Source organism: Musa acuminata, unplaced genomic scaffold, assembly GCF_036884655.1.
Source record: "Musa acuminata AAA Group cultivar baxijiao unplaced genomic scaffold, Cavendish_Baxijiao_AAA HiC_scaffold_1059, whole genome shotgun sequence".
Taxonomy (NCBI): domain Eukaryota; kingdom Viridiplantae; phylum Streptophyta; class Magnoliopsida; order Zingiberales; family Musaceae; genus Musa; species Musa acuminata.
This window is the reverse complement of record NW_027021273.1, coordinates 8,680-24,489: the sequence shown is the minus strand read 5'-3', so window position 1 is coordinate 24,489 and position 15,810 is coordinate 8,680. Positions and strand designations below refer to the sequence as shown.

Genomic DNA, 15,810 nt, shown 5'->3' with positions numbered 1-15,810 from the left:
TATGCTTCACCAAAAGTTTTGATGATAGGTTGGCAACAAGATCAGACTACTTGAGCATGAAAATATTGTGTGTAGATGTAGAATATTAGGTTCAAACTTCTCATTTAGAATGTAACAGCTACTTTGTACCTAAGAAACCACAAACATTTGATAGCCAGAGGAAATAAATTTGTGCTTGAAACTTTCCTTTGTTCTTTTCTCTTATGCAAAGAACAACAACTGCATAGGAGTAAAACAGAATAATTTGACTTGCCAGTGTAAAGTGCTATTGAAACAGGTGAAGTATGGAAGAATCATAATCCTTATCTGGAATTGAAGGCAGAGAACACATCATGGTTAGAAATAGGACATAGAATCATATGTTTCACATACATCCCCCCTCCTACTACTTTCAGCAAGCTAACAACTAGTCAATTGATTGGATGAGCCCCATTGTGAAGGTTTGACTTGATCATAGCTTCAATGTGACTAAATCAAAGACTAGGGTTTATGACACACACATGGAAGAAATCATGGTTCTTGGTGGTGATTACTATCATCAAACCAATTCCTTGAGTTCCTATCCTGTGCTGGAATCCTCTGCTGTGCAGTGATTGAGTTTTTTTGAGCTTCAACATGTACTGATGGATCCATAACTTTCTGTGCTTGATCCAAAATTGTTGTTGACACAGCTTGTCTTTCTCACCAACTTTGGTGCAAGGAAGGCAGTGGCTTCAAGTTGTTCTTCAACAGATATCCTATTCTTTTATGCTTTCTGGAGACATCCTCTTACATGAATCATATCCCTCTCCCCATGATTTCAGGATTCACTTTGTTCCACTAGCATGAAGATTGGGGAGAACATTTCCAAATTGTTGTCAAGCTTTTTGTTGGTAACAGGCCATCTTTGTTCTGGATTTTTAGGGATCATCTTTGTTGATTTTTCACAATGATAATAATTTTCATGCAAGAATGGTTCTTCCTGGAATACATGAATCATATGATGCCAGCATTTCTATAAATCAGTGGAAATTTAAATGCATATGCCTACTTGGATATATCTCATGTTTATGGATATATATTTATTTTATTATTGTTAGTCAACACAAGATTGTAGTAATCCTTTGCCTACTACTAATACTAAGCTCAAAATATCTAAGTCAAAATTAATGATAATATACTTATCAGTTCCTTATAAATTCTAGCATACTCTCCTTGATTATGTTGAGTACCCTGAAAAATGTTTTTGCATCTTTCACATGACATCAATCAGCAATAATTTTCTTGGTTTGTGAATCACATCTTTGTTATGCATTAATATTCTCTTTGACACTCTTGCAATCCTGCCCAACTCAGTGGCAAAAAGGAGTTGGCACAAACTTGAGCAGTGGAGAGAGGAATGTGAATAAGTTCTCAAAAGTTGGACAAAAATCTATTTTTATTTTACAGATTAGACCAAACCAGAAAATTAGAAAAAATTATGATACATTATGTTTATATAATGTAGCTTAGAACATGATATATAGTTTATGAAATTTGATTATCCCTTTCGAGAGTCGTAGAATCATGGAATTATTATGGACGATAAATAAAAATAATATTTTTTTAATTAAGAAAAAGGGTAAAGGATATATAGCTTATCCTTTTTTTTCTCAAATAACTATAAAAAATTTTGTAAATCATACTTTAGACAAAAATGAGTTATTGAATTGGAAAAAAAAAAAATTGTTGAGTCGAATAAACTTATAATATGAAGAATACAATTTAAGAAGTATGGGATTAAGGTCTCTTCGATCGAATGTTATTCGATGAGTCATAATTTATGAGCACGAATACACAAGGAATTATGATTCGGAGAGTTCATCAAATAATTTCAAAGTAGGATGGAAATAACACTTGGCTTTTTTAATTTTGATTGAGATTATTTAACATTATTATAAACACCATGAAAACTATAAATAAATTTGACTATAAATTTTTAATAGTCATATATTTTGATATATAAATAAAAAAAAGTTATGATTAGATTCATGATTCTTTTTGTATTAAAAGGAATACAATAAAAAAAATATTTTATGTACTATAAAAGAAAGTTTTTAAATGGGCTAAAAAAGCATTTTATTTATTTTATTTTTATAAAAATAGAGTGGATTGTCACTTATTTATAAAGAGCGAAGTACAGCTTAGCTTGGTTACTCCATCGCCACTGCCATCTGTAAGCTTCCTCTACAGTCGCCGTGGCCTCCACCGTCGCGGCGACCGCTTGGCCCCCTTCGAAGCGTCCGAGATCTGTTGGGAAGAAACCTGTTAATGCGGAATAATTCTTTCCCTCTTTGTGTATCAAAATAGGTTCCTCATCAAAATACCAACTTGATATTCAAATGCTAATATCAATCAGCACAGCATAAACAATATAGCAATAAATCAATCACACAGTGAGACCAAATCTTTTTAACGTGGAAAACCCAATGTGGGAAAAACCACGGGACCGTAGTCCACCTCAAACTTCCACTATCAATAATGATGATAACAGGTTTACAGTAGGTCTTCTCTAGAATCACTAGAGGATCAGAATAACATCAAGAACATAGATCTTGGCTCAAGAATACCATATCTTCATCACATAGGTGGATCTCCTCCAAAGAGAATTCTAGGTCTCACAGAGTGGATATCGCAGGAAAGTACCTTAGAGAGGGTAAACTGCAGATCAACACCGTTAGGATTGTAGAGTTTGCTGCAAGGATTCTCCACATAAAATTTGGGCCGAAACTGACAACGTTTGGCCACCGATCGTCAAGCAGAAAAACTCAGAAACCTTACTTTCTCTCTCTATTTCTCTCTCCTCTTTTCTCTCTGCACGCCGTCGCTGTTCACTGTGCACGTACACTGCACGCTGCACGCTGCTCTACGTTTTTCTTTTCTCTGCATACCCTAATTTGCCTTACTTCACCTTAATGAGTGATTTGGGCTCAATAGGCCCAATTTGTCCAAGCCCACATATGGGCTGGACCCAACAATTCTCCCTCTCCAGCTCATATGGTGGGCTATACCAAGCCCGCTCTTCGCCTACATGCTTCAAGCTTCTCCTTAGGCAAAGACTTTGTCAACATATCTGAATCATTCTCATTGGTATGCACTTTTTCCAACTGTAATTCTTTCATCTCAAGCACATCACGAATCCAGTGATATCTCACATCAATATGCTTGGATCTAGAATGGTATGTTGAATTCTTGGAGAGGTGAATGGCGCTCTGACTGTCACAGCAAACAGTATATACTTCATGTTTCAAGCCCAATTCATGTAGAAACTTTTTCATCCATAAAGTTTCCTTCAGGCTTCAATAACTGCTATGTATTCTGCTTCTGTGGTTGATAGAGCAACACACTTCTGTAACTTAGACTGCCAAGAGACTGCTCCTCCTGCAAATGTCATCAAGAATCCCGAAGTGGACTTCCTGGAATCAGTATCACCTGCCATGTCTGCATCTGTGTACCCTTCTAACACAGGTTCATCACTGCCAAAACATAAACACAACCTGGAAGTACCTCTTAGATATCTTAATATCCATTTCACTGCTGCCCAATGTTCCTTTCCAGGATTAGAGAGAAATCGGCTAATAACTCCAACTGCATGAGCTATATCTGGCCTAGTACAAACCATAGCATACATCAAACTGCCTACTGCAGATGAGTAAGGCACTCTGAATATTTCTTCTTTTTCTTTCTCACTTGTAGGACATTGTTTCGAACTCAGCTTGAAATGACCTGCAAGTGGGGAACAAACTGCTTTGGCTTTACTCATGTTGAATCTTTCAAGAACCTTTTCAATGTAAGTCTCCTGAGATAGCCAAATCTTCCTTTTCTTTCTATCACGAAGAATCTTCATGCCAAGTATTTGTCTCACCGATCCTAAGTCTTTCATGGCAAAAGACTTACTTAGCTCTCTTTTAAGCTTTTCAATTTTTCCAACATCATGGCCAACAATCAACATATCATCAACATATAGCAGTAAAATAATAAAATCATCATCTGAAAATTTCTTCATAAACACACAATGATCAGATGTGGTTCTATCGTACCCTTGGCTCATCATAAAGGAATCAAACTTCTTGTACCATTGTCTAGGTGCCTGTTTGAGTCCATATAAGCTTTTCCTAAGCTTACATACCAGATTTTCTTTTCCCTTGACTTTGAAACCTTCTGGTTGCTCCATGTAAATTTCTTCTTCTAAGTCACCATGAAGAAATGCTGTTTTTACATCAAGTTGCTCAACTTCTAAATTCAAGCGGGCAGCCAAACCAAGAACAACTCGGATAGAGGACATTTTCACAACCGGAGAAAATATTTCTTCAAAGTCAATACCTTTCTTCTGACTGAATCCTTTCACATCTAGTCGTGCCTTGTATCTTTGTTGTGAGCTATTGTTTTCAGTCTTCAATTTATAAACCCACTTATTCTTGAGAGCTTTCTTCTCTTTCGGCAGCTTTACCAAGTCATAGGTGTGGTTCTCAAGTAAGGATCTCATCTCTTCTTGCATGGCTTTAACCCACTCACTCTTATTCTCATGTAGAATAGCTTCTTGGTAAGTTTCTGGCTCTCCCCCGTCAGTAAGCATAACATACTCATGTGGAGGATATCTGGTAGAGGGTTGTCGCTCTCTAGTGGATCTTCTCAATGGAATCTCAACTGGTGGTGGAGGTGCCTGTTCAGTTGGTTCAGCATCATCAACTGTAGGTGTATCATCACTAGTATTCTCACCACAATCTTCTTGTTCATCTCCCCCATGATCATCATGAACTACAGGTGAAGGAACTGGACCCAAACTCCAAGGAATATAAACAGAGGTTTCTGGCTTCTCAACATTATCACCATCATCAAACAATTGGTCTTCAAGAAACACAACATCTCTGCTTCTAATAATCTTCTTGTTCACTGGATCCCATAATCTGTACCCAAACTCTTCATGACCATATCCCAAGAAGATACATGCTTTTGTCTTATTATCAAGCTTGGACCTCTCATCTTTGGGAATATGAACAAATGTTTTACACCCAAAGACTCTCAAATGATTATAAGATATATCTTTTCCTCTCCATACTCTCTCTGGAACATCACCTTGCAGAGGAACTGATGGAGAAAGATTTATCAGGTCAACTGTAGTTCTCATAGCCTCCCCCCAAAATGACTTTGGTAACTTGGCGTGGGAAAGCATACACCTAATCCTTTCTTCAATGGTTCTGTTCATCCTTTCTGCCACACCGTTCTGCTGAGGAGTTTTAGGAACTGTTTTCTCAAGCCTGATACCATGGAACCTGCAATAATTCTCAAAAGGACCCCTGTACTCGCCACCATTATTTGATCGAACACACTTTAGCTTTCTGCTAGTTTCTCTTTCAACATTGACATGAAACTCCTTGAAAGCATCGAGTACCTGGTCTTTAGATTTCAAAGCAAAAGCCCACACTTTTCTAGAATGGTCATCAATAAAAGTAACAAAATAAAGAGCACCTCCAAGAGTTCTAGTTTGCATAGTACAAACATCAGTATGAACTAAATCAATAACATCAGATCTTCTAGATGATGAATATGTCTGAAATGCAACTCTATGTGTTTTTCCAACTAAGCAATGATCACAAGATTTAAGAGATGTACCTTGCAACTCTGGTAAGAACTGCTTTCTAGCAAGAGTTTGAAGTCCCTTCTCGCTGATATGTCCAAGCCTCTTATGCCAAAGATCTATACTTTCACCTTTTCGAATTGCATTAATCTCTCCTTTGTGTAGCTTAGCTTCCATGACATAAAAAGAGTTAATCTTCTTTCCTTTTGCCACGATTAGAGAACCTTTAGTGAGTTTCCATTTACTTTCACCAAAATAATGTGCAAAGTCCTCATCATCAAGTCTACCTGTAGATATCAAGTTAAGACGAATATCTGGAACATGCCTTACATCTTTGAGTATCAATTTGCTCCCAATACTGGTCTCCAAGCAAATATCTCCAATACCCACAATCTTAGATGTACCATTGTTTCCCATTCTGACATTACCAAAATCACCAGCAGTGTAAGATCTAAAGAAATCACCATGAGAAGTAACATGAAATGAAGCACCAGAGTCAATTACCCAATTACTGTCCTGAGCTACAAGGCTAACACAACCTTCATCACAGACAATAGTGATATTACCTTCAGCAGCAACTGTATTGGTCTCTTTTTCATTTTTCTTCATTTCATTTTGTTCTCGCTTCCAAAACCTACACTCTTTCTTCATGTGACCTAGTCTGTTACAGTGAAAACATTTGATATCTCTTCTAGACTTAGATCTTCCTCTATAACCATATGGATTTCTGCTATGACTTCTTCCACGTCTTTCTTGTTTTTCAGTAACAAATGCACCAGAAGAAGATTCACCCTGTTCTTTCCTTCTTGCATCTTCATTTAGCAAACTGTCTTTAACCATATCTATGGTTAGAGTCCCCTCTGGCGTGGAGTTACAAATAGTCACCACATACGTTTCCCAACTTTCTGGTAAAGAGCTGAGAAGTAATAATCCCTGCATCTCATCATCTATATTCATTTTCATAGCAACCAACTTGTTTGCAAGACTCTGAAATAGGCTTATGTGCTCAATAATGTTATCACCATCTTTATACTTCAAATTTACAAGCCTTCTGAGGAGAGAAATTCTATTTCCCACTGTCTTTTTCGCAAAAAGATTTTCTAACCTTTGCCAAACAACAACAGCTCTGGTTTCATCTGAAATATGCTCATGCAAGTTTATATCCATCCATCTTCTAATATAGGCAATAGCTTTTCTATGTTGAACTTCTCATTTTTCATCGTCCATAATAGAAGGTTTATCTTTAACCTTGATAGGCTTATACAAATCTTTGCAATAGAGCAAATCTTCCATCAGACGCCTCCAAGTGGAATAATTTGATGAGTTCAATTTAATCATACCATCTGACTGCTCCATTTCAATCACACAAGAAAACTAGCACCAAACAACCTGATGCTCTGATACCACTTGTTGGGAAGAAACCTGTTAATGCGGAATAATTCTTTCCCTCTTTGTGTATCAAAATAGGTTCCTCATCAAAATACCAACTTGATATTCAAATGCTAATATCAATCAGCACAGCATAAACAATAGAGCAATAAATCAATCACACAGTGAGACCAAATCTTTTTAACGTGGAAAACCCAATGTGGGAAAAACCACGGGACCGTAGTCTACCTCAAACTTCCACTATCAATAATGATGATAACAGGTTTACAGTAGGTCTTCTCTAGAATCACTAGAGGATCAGAATAACATCAAGAACATAGATCTTGGCTCAAGAATACCATATCTTCATCACATAGGTGGATCTCCTCCAAAGAGAATTCTAGGTCTCACAGAGTGGATATCGCAAGAAAGTACCTTAGAGAGGGTAAACTGCAGATCAACACCGTTAGGATTGTAGAGTTTGCTGCAAGGATTCTCCACATAAAATTTGGGCCGAAACTGACAACGTTTGGCCACCGATCGTCAAGCAGAAAAACTCAGAAACCTTACTTTCTCTCTCTATTTCTCTCTGTACGCCGTCGCTGTTCACTGTGCACGTACACTGCAAGCTGCACGCTGCTCTACGTTTTTATTTTCCCTGCATACCCTAATTTACCTTACTTCACCTTAATTAATGATTTGGGCTCAATAGATCCAATTTATCCATGATTTGGGCTCAATAGGCTCAATTTGTCCGAGCCCACATATGGGCTGGACCCAACAAGATCTTCGGTGCACGCCTCTCACCGTGGCCTCATCGCGGCGGCCGCACTGGTCTCCTTCGGAGCGTCCGAGATCCTCCGTGCACGCCTATCACCACCGGTCGCTCAGCCTTTGCGATTTTAGTTCGTCATTTTTCTCTAAGACCCGCCCAGATAAAGCAAGCTGCTGTTTCTCCCCCATGAGGAGCTCATGAAGTAGTCTGGTGAGACTGACTGCTCGACATCTCGGGCTTATACTTTTGCTTAATTAATGGTGTTCATAACCTATTTGATAGAATTACGCACTTGGGACTGTCAACTAATGCGAAAAATCGCGATCGATCGCATAAAAATATTTTCTTGCTGGTAGGCCTCTTGGAACGGTACGAGATTCTAAAATATCTCAATGGACTTGAACTTGTTGCCTGTTATGTTCTACTCATCCCCGTTCGTCGGTATATAATCACATTCATTGTAGGGATCTTGAGGATGATAAAATTTGTCGAACTCATTTAGATTTATACCTATCTAAATTATCGGATACAATTTTGACAATAGAAGATGCTTCTGACAATTCCTGTTTTCAGTTGTTCTTTGTGGCGATCATACATACTCCTTTAAGTAGAATTAAGGATTTGATGCTGCCTCTTTCTTACAAAGAGCTATTATGTCACCGGAAACAAGCTCAGTCAGCTCCACATTGAGCTATTATTTTGTCTCGGTGGTGTGGTGCCCAAAGCAGTGTCATAACGTATGCTTTTGAGTAAGTTGAATATTGACCGGAGTGGGTGCTGTATTCAAATTTCTAATACCTGAAGGATCATTCATGCTCTGACCTCCTTGCAGCTTTGGCTATGATCCTTTTGGGTTGAGCAAGAAGCCAGAAGATTTCGCCAAGTATGTGTGCCAGATAAACCAAGTCATCTTCCTCCACTCACATTCCTACAAAATCTTTGGTGTTGATTCCTTTTCGCCGCTGTGCCTTACAATTTCAAACAATGTACAGATACAAAGTCTATGAGCTCATCCATGCAAAGGTGGGCAATGCCGGTGCAGCCGGCTTCGTCATCTTAGAGGCCTTCGACGACGACAAGTTTGGTGCAAATTGTGGTCCTGAGGCTGTCTGGTTCAAGGTATTATTAGTATTATGCTTATTTTGTACCTGACAATCTTCATAGCTCAAGCAACTTCACTTTTGAACTGCACCTTCTGTCATCTACTATGTGATATGTTCATCTATAGTATCTGCTCAGGCCATTTTTTCTAAAGACTATGGACCAATTCCTCCTTAGAGTTATCTATGGATTTCCTCAAGTATTAGAATATATATATGTATATGTATATATACATATATATTTATATATACATATATATATATACATATATATTTATATATACATATATATACATATATATATATATATACATATATATACATATATATATATATACATATATATATATATATATATATATATCTACATATATATACATATATATATATATATATATCTACATATATATATATATATATATAGTTAGGTTGCTTCGTTATGATCCAGGAGATTTCAAGCTAAGGAAATAACTCTCTATATTAGAGGTATGACTATGTACATCGATCATCCTTATCCTGCATTGCTGGGTGGATATACTTTGTTTGTTGGAATTTATGCACAGTAAAATTACAAGATCACCTTTCTAGGCAATAGATATTTGTGCTAAAATGCATGAAATAATTTGCTCATGTGTCTCTTGACTATATGATCCTCTTAATCCAAAGCATACTTCAAATCTAAATGGCTGTCTGTTCGTGCCGCTGACTAATTTGGTGGCCTGTTGATGTGTTTTGCAGATGGTGCTCTTCTCCTAGATGGAATTACATCGAATTATTTTGGAAGTAACATTCCGATCAATCTTGTGGTTGCTGTCATTGCTGAGATCGTGCTGGTTGGAGGTGCTGAATACTATAGAATTATCAATGGACTGGTAAGGAAGACCTCAACATCGAAATCAGTCATTTACTTTGTGTTCTGTTAAATTAGATGATACCAGACTGCTCATATTAGAAGGATTTGGAGGACAAGCTCAACCCTGGAGGTCCATTTGATCCTCTGGGGCTGGCAAACGAAGCTGCACTGCTCAAGGTGAAGGAGATTAAGAGCAGGCGGCTAGCGATGCTCGCAATGCTTGGTCTCTTCCTGCAGGCCTATTCCACTGGGAAAGTGCCAGTGGAGAACCTGATGACACATCCGAGTGAACCATTCAGAAACAATTTGCTCACTGTAATTTCCCAGCTGCTTTTTCTTCCATGATTTCTATGCCATGTAAAACGATGAAATCACTCGAGGCAATGCAAAATGTCACTGTAAGCTTCTGTACGAAACCTCGTGTACAGTTCTTTAGAAACAAGTGTAGTGATGATGATTTTGCTTTGAATTCTTGTGTTTGATCATTTTCTGTATCCGATTAACGCACTGTAATGAAATTTTATTGAGCATACAAAAAAAGTAGAGTGGAACAGATGTATCATTTGATCATTCATACAGAGTTCTCCAGGAATGGGTAGTCTGTGTACCCAACAACTGGATCAGATGTGTAGAAGGTGTTCCTGTCATACTTGTTCAGTGCAGCATTCAGCTCAAATCTCTTGGGCAAGTCAGGATTCGCCAAGAACAGTCGGCCAAAAGCCACCAGATCTGTGTATCCCTCATCCACAACCTTGTTACCTTCGTCGCGATCGTAGCCTCCTGCGACGATGAAGGTTCCCTTGAACGCCTTCCTCATGGGAAGAAGCCTGTGAGGGATGTGATACCTGCCATTGACGACGGCCATCCTGGGCTCTATCATGTGGCAGTAGAGGATGCCGTGCTTGTTCAGTGCTTGCACCATGTAGAGGGCAAGTGCCTCAGGGTCTGAATCCCAACAGTCCATGTAGTCCAAGAACGGTGACAGCCGCATCCCAACTCTGTCAGCTCCGATCTCACCGACGACCGCTTCGACCACCTCCAACCCAAAGCGACATCGGTTCTCCAAGCTCCCGCCATACTCATCGGTTCGATCGTTCGCGCTATCTTTCATGAACTGCTCGATCAGGTAGCCATTTGCGCCGTGGATCTCCACTCCATCGAAGCCTGCACAATTCGGACCCGTTAAGAGAATGCATGAGAAAAAGAGGAACTTGTAGTAGCGAAAGCATCTCACCAGCTTCGATGGCGTTCCTGGCCGCCAGTCTAAAATCCTCGACGATTCGAGGGATCTCTTCTGTTCTTAGTCTTCGAGGCCGAGAGTACTCTTCGATCGAGCCATCGTGAAGCACTTGTGTTGGCACCTGCTTGTCGGTGCTCGAGATTGGATCTTGTCCATTAGGCTGGTAACCTGCACACACATTCGTATAAGGGATCATAAATGTCAAGCTTCTAATTTAGAACAGGAAGGATAGGACCAAGCAATACCAGTGTTGGAGACTCTGCCAACATGCCAAAGCTGGCAGAAGAAGACTCCGCCCTTGGCATGAACGGCGTCTACGATGGGCTTCCATGCCTCCACTTGCTCTCTTGTCCACACTCCAGGAGTATCGGGATATCTATGCATGAAGAACAAGTTTTACCACCGAACTGTAATCAAATGATAGCATTTTTTACTTTGGCTGCTACGAATCATACCCCTGAGCAGTGTCTGAGACTCCTGTCGCTTCCGTGATGAGAAGGCCTCCATCGGTGGCTCTCTGAGAGTAGTACACCACAGCATGTGGCTGAGGAACGTTCCCGTATGATCTGCTTCTTGTCAACGGTGCCAAAACAATCCTGTTGCAGCAGAAGACCAAAATACTTCTTTGGTGAATACAACAAGAAGAACAGGGGAATTATAATCTCAACGAGCATTGACAAATTGCCGTAGTCAAACAATTCGAGCAAAGAATTAAGCTCAACACCCACACACGTGTCAACAACCCAAGCAAAGAAGAAGAAGAAAAAGAAGCAGTTCTGACCTGTGAGAGAGATCAAACTTGCCCATCTTGTAGGAACGAAGCAGAGGGATGGCTGCCATTCTTACTAGTGCACAGAAGAAGTGGATGCTCTTTCTCTTTCCTCTTCTTCTCTCTTTCCCCTTGCTTTTGCTCTAACTATCTGCCTTGGTGCTCAGAGGATGCGGTGGGTGCTGGGTATTTGTAGATGCAGGGAAGGAGGCCTGAGGTTGACCGAGCAAACAAGAACGTGCACTTGTTGCGCTCTCCGTCTCTACAGTGCAATGTTTCTGGTCTAACAAAGCAGGTTCCATGCTTTCAAGTGGTCAAAGTTCAACCCCCTCTCCTCTCCTGGATGATTCCCTTGCCGTTGCTTCAAGCGTGGAGGCTACAAAGCTTGGCTACAGAATCAAATAATTGTTGGTAGTGATGTGCAGATCGCATCTCCCTGAAACGTTCGTGTGCGTATCGTATTTGCCTACGTATTCTCTTCTTGCAGAGGCTTTCATGTACGCGCAATTGGAATAGCCGCCCCACGAAATCATATCCCTTCTGACGTCATTGCAAATGTCATCGTCAACAACCACACGGACTCTGATTGAAGTCACGCCACTTATTATTATTATAGTAATAATATCAGGTATTGGTTTATTATTATAATTATCATTATTATAGTAATAATATCTGGTATCAGTTAGCACACCGCGAGTCTGATCAATCTCAATCGATGGTTGAGATTGAGGATCGAAGAGACGGAGGGTAGAGATGAGAGAATTGGAGGGGAATCGATTTGGTAGGGGTTGGAGAGGATCCGAATCTTCTACATGGTTGTCGACGAGAAGGACGCGATGCTTTATCAGTGACGGCTATGACTATATTGACCAAAGATGCTTGATAGGGGTCATTTTGTCGGATGTCAGCTCATCTATGGCTGACATCTAAGTAAGACTTCATATCACCAACCCAAAATAGCATAAAGTGCATTTCAATAATCATCACCTTATCAAGATCAATTAGAACTGATCAGCAAGAAAGGTCTCGGAATTAGGTATAAAAAGAAATCATCAGCTCGAGGGGGAACTCTCTATACATTAATATAATCATACAATTTACATGACTACTCACTCTCCTTCGTTTGACTTAAGCATACAAGGGTTTGTGTCGAGCAACCCCGACGTTAATCTATGATATTGGATTATCGACAAAGAGCAAGTAACTTCGTTATTAGGACGTAGACACGCAACCACAAAACAAATCATCTCTCAAGGACACTCAGATGACCCGACCCAAAGAGGTGACCTTGCAACTAGAAAGATCCCAAACCGCTCACTCGGTCACCTCGAACTAGGTTCTCATCGACAAGAGCGCTTCCGACTGGGTCGCTCATGCGATTTCACCTCACTAAGTCTCCTATGCCAGTTAGAAAGAGGCATCCGGATAAACTTACGCATTTGGAAGTGAACCAATCGTGCCGACTCATCAGTCGACGATATCAATGAACCATCATTTTAACATTAGAAGGAGGGTCAAATTTCACAAGCGCACCCTTCTACTACTCTTCCCAGTTAACACCTAAGACAAGGATGACCCCTCATCCCTTTCCCAAGGGACAAAGGCTAGCCTCATACTTACCTGGTCAAAAATGCCCCTCAAGCTTTGACATTGGAGGGCTAGGTATTCTATACTCTTACTACATCCTTAGCAATACCACTCTCTGACTTCTTTAAGCCAGTGCCTAGCCTTCTCTGCTTGTGGGAGAGTCCGATCCTTAATTACTCCCTATGGGATGTTTTGATGAACAAATCATTATGACTAAAAGAGGTGTATGATCAAAATCCCGTAAGATTTCGTTAAGTATGTGTACTAAATAAACAAACATAATTGTGTTCGATTCCTCCGCTCACATTCTTACAAAATATTTGGTGTTCGATTCCTTTTTTTTTTTTTTTTTTTTTTTTTGTGCCTTACAATTTCAAACGATGTACATATACAAAGTCTATGAGCTCATTTGCAAAGGTGGGCAATGCTTGGTGCAGCCAGCTTCATCATCTAGAATCATCGATAATTCCTCCCTTAACATAAATTAATTACTATAAATAATATATTATCTTATTATTAACTTATATATTTATGTACTATAGTTAAGAAAATAATTAAATTTAATTTTCTTAATCACGTGAATAAGTTAAAATTTCTACTAATCAATTAAATTATTAATCGATTTATTTCCTAATAAGTGATTTGATATTTAGGAGGTAAATAGTTTATATTCTATTTTTATGTGTGAACTATAGGAAATAAATATTATATTACTCTCTTTGTGTGAAAAAATAAAAGAAAAATAAATTAAAAATAAAAATTAAATTATTACTTATATTTCGGGAGATCTCATCTTCTCCTATGTAAAGTAGGCTACTCCTTCCTCATTCCCCATCAAACCTAATAATGGAAGAATTAAGAAGAGGACTTCCAGAGGAAATGATATCGAGGAAAGGATAGTCGAATAGAGGTAGGATCATTTCTTTTTTAACTAACTTTGATTTATATTTTGAAATATTGATGTTGAGATTGTTAAAATTTTATGATGCATACTGATGTTTTAGTTTTAAAATTTCATGATTAATAAATAATGATAATTATTTTATGATGTTAGAATGACTCTTTAATTTATGTTGATATCTTAAGTTTAAGTGAATTTTAATATTAATTTAATTATTAAATTTTCTATTTTTGGATTAGCATAATAGTTCTAATTTATTTAATTAGATATATATATATATATATATATATATATATATATATATATATATTTCAAGAATTATATGTGAATTTCTATAATATAATTAGTTTTAAATTTAATATCATGAATTTAAAGTTTTTATTAATAGATTTGAGTCATTCTTTAATAATTTTAAATATTGAAATCTAATTTGATGAGATGAGTCTAATTAGGATCTAACTTTAGTCAAGTTGATCTGTCAGACCAAATCGACTTAGCTCATGTGGTCATGTATAACCTAGTTGATGTGGCCAAGTACAACCTAGCTCATGTAACTAGGGATGACTCAACCTCTGTGACCTAGTACAAGCCAACCAATGTGGCAACGTATAACCCACCCATGTGGGTAGGTATGATCCAGCCTATGTGATCATGTATGACTCAGCTCATGTAGTAAGGTACGACATAACCATGTGGCTAGGCATGAGCCAACTCATGCGACTAGATATGACTCAGTCCATGTGATCAGATACGACCCCAATTCATGTGTTTAGGTACGACCAACTCATGAACAAAGCATGACCTAATTCACTAGTAAAACTCAATGAAGTTAAGCTTACCAAACTATGTGATTGACATTAGATACATCGTCGCTCGTTTATCTATCCCGTTGTACTTAACTCAATTTACTTGGAATAGGCATGTGCATGCTTGTGACTTGTCGAAGACTTAGGTGGGTTAGTTCGATTTAGATTAGCGTTATATGATATAGTTTCGATTAAATGCATGCCACTTATTATTATTATAGTAATAATATCTGGTATCGGTTAGCACACCTAAGTTGGATCAATCTCAATCGAAGAGAGACGGAGGGTGGAGATGAGAGAATTGTAGGGGAATCGAATTGGTATGGGTTGGAGAGGATCCGAGTCTTCTACATGGATGTCGCAGACTGAGCAACGAAAAGGACGCGATGCTTTCTCAGTGACGGCTATGGCTACCTGCCTGTCTTGGTCTTGACCAAAGGTGCTCAAACTAGAATGTGGAGGCCTCCATGGCAGACTCTTCCTTTTCCTTTGGCACGTTTGTTGAAGTTTAGCGACGTCGCTCGTTTTCTCCATCATCATATCAGTGATGGAGGGTTGAGATGAATCATCACATCATCAATTACCATAACGCCAGGAATGAGGTTGACCATCGAACTCACGCAGTGACGGTGGAGTTACGCCGGTAGTCCTGTAGTAATCAATGCACGTGAAGTAGAAATGAAGGAAATCGGACTGGGCTACTCCTCAGTCTCAAGCTTCACCCTTGCATTCCTACAAATGCCAAGCACTCATCCCCATCCTCTGCGCGCACAGTCAGGATCCACTTGGTTTATATCTCCTCCAAGTTTCTGAGC

General features: G+C 38.8%; 1 protein-coding gene and 1 long non-coding RNA gene across 2 annotated transcripts; one reads left to right on the top strand and one right to left on the bottom strand.

Moving 5' to 3' along the window:
• The first annotated feature begins 8,464 nt into the window (after positions 1–8,464).
• On the top strand, positions 8,465–10,097 carry LOC135666007 (uncharacterized). Its single transcript, XR_010509669.1, has 3 exons — positions 8,465–8,622; positions 8,732–8,858; positions 9,578–10,097. It is a non-coding gene; the product is annotated as an uncharacterized LOC135666007 (long non-coding RNA).
• A 136-nt stretch (positions 10,098–10,233) lies between these two features.
• On the bottom strand, positions 10,234–11,883 carry LOC135666006 (putative 12-oxophytodienoate reductase 5). Its single transcript, XM_065177489.1, has 5 exons — positions 11,714–11,883; positions 11,388–11,528; positions 11,178–11,308; positions 10,927–11,100; positions 10,234–10,856 (listed from the first exon to the last, which is right to left on the bottom strand). Exons 1-5 carry the CDS (start codon positions 11,770–11,772, stop codon positions 10,264–10,266), a joined length of 1,098 nt encoding a protein of 365 aa, XP_065033561.1. The 5' UTR covers positions 11,773–11,883; the 3' UTR covers positions 10,234–10,263.
• Between the last annotated feature and the right edge of the window lie 3,927 nt (positions 11,884–15,810).

Bases quoted from the DNA above. Each gene is read 5' to 3' on its own strand.
- LOC135666006 (XM_065177489.1), bottom strand. From the start codon at position 11,772: ATGGCAGCCATCCCTCTGCTTCGTTCCTACAAGATGGGCAAGTTTGAT. The intron at 11,529-11,713 runs GTCAGAACTGCT...CTGCTGCAACAG, and splicing joins AAGTTTGATCTCTCTCACAG to GATTGTTTTGGCACCGTTGA. The intron at 11,101-11,177 runs GTATTGCTTGGT...ATGTGTGTGCAG, and splicing joins TGGCAGAGTCTCCAACACTG to GTTACCAGCCTAATGGACAA.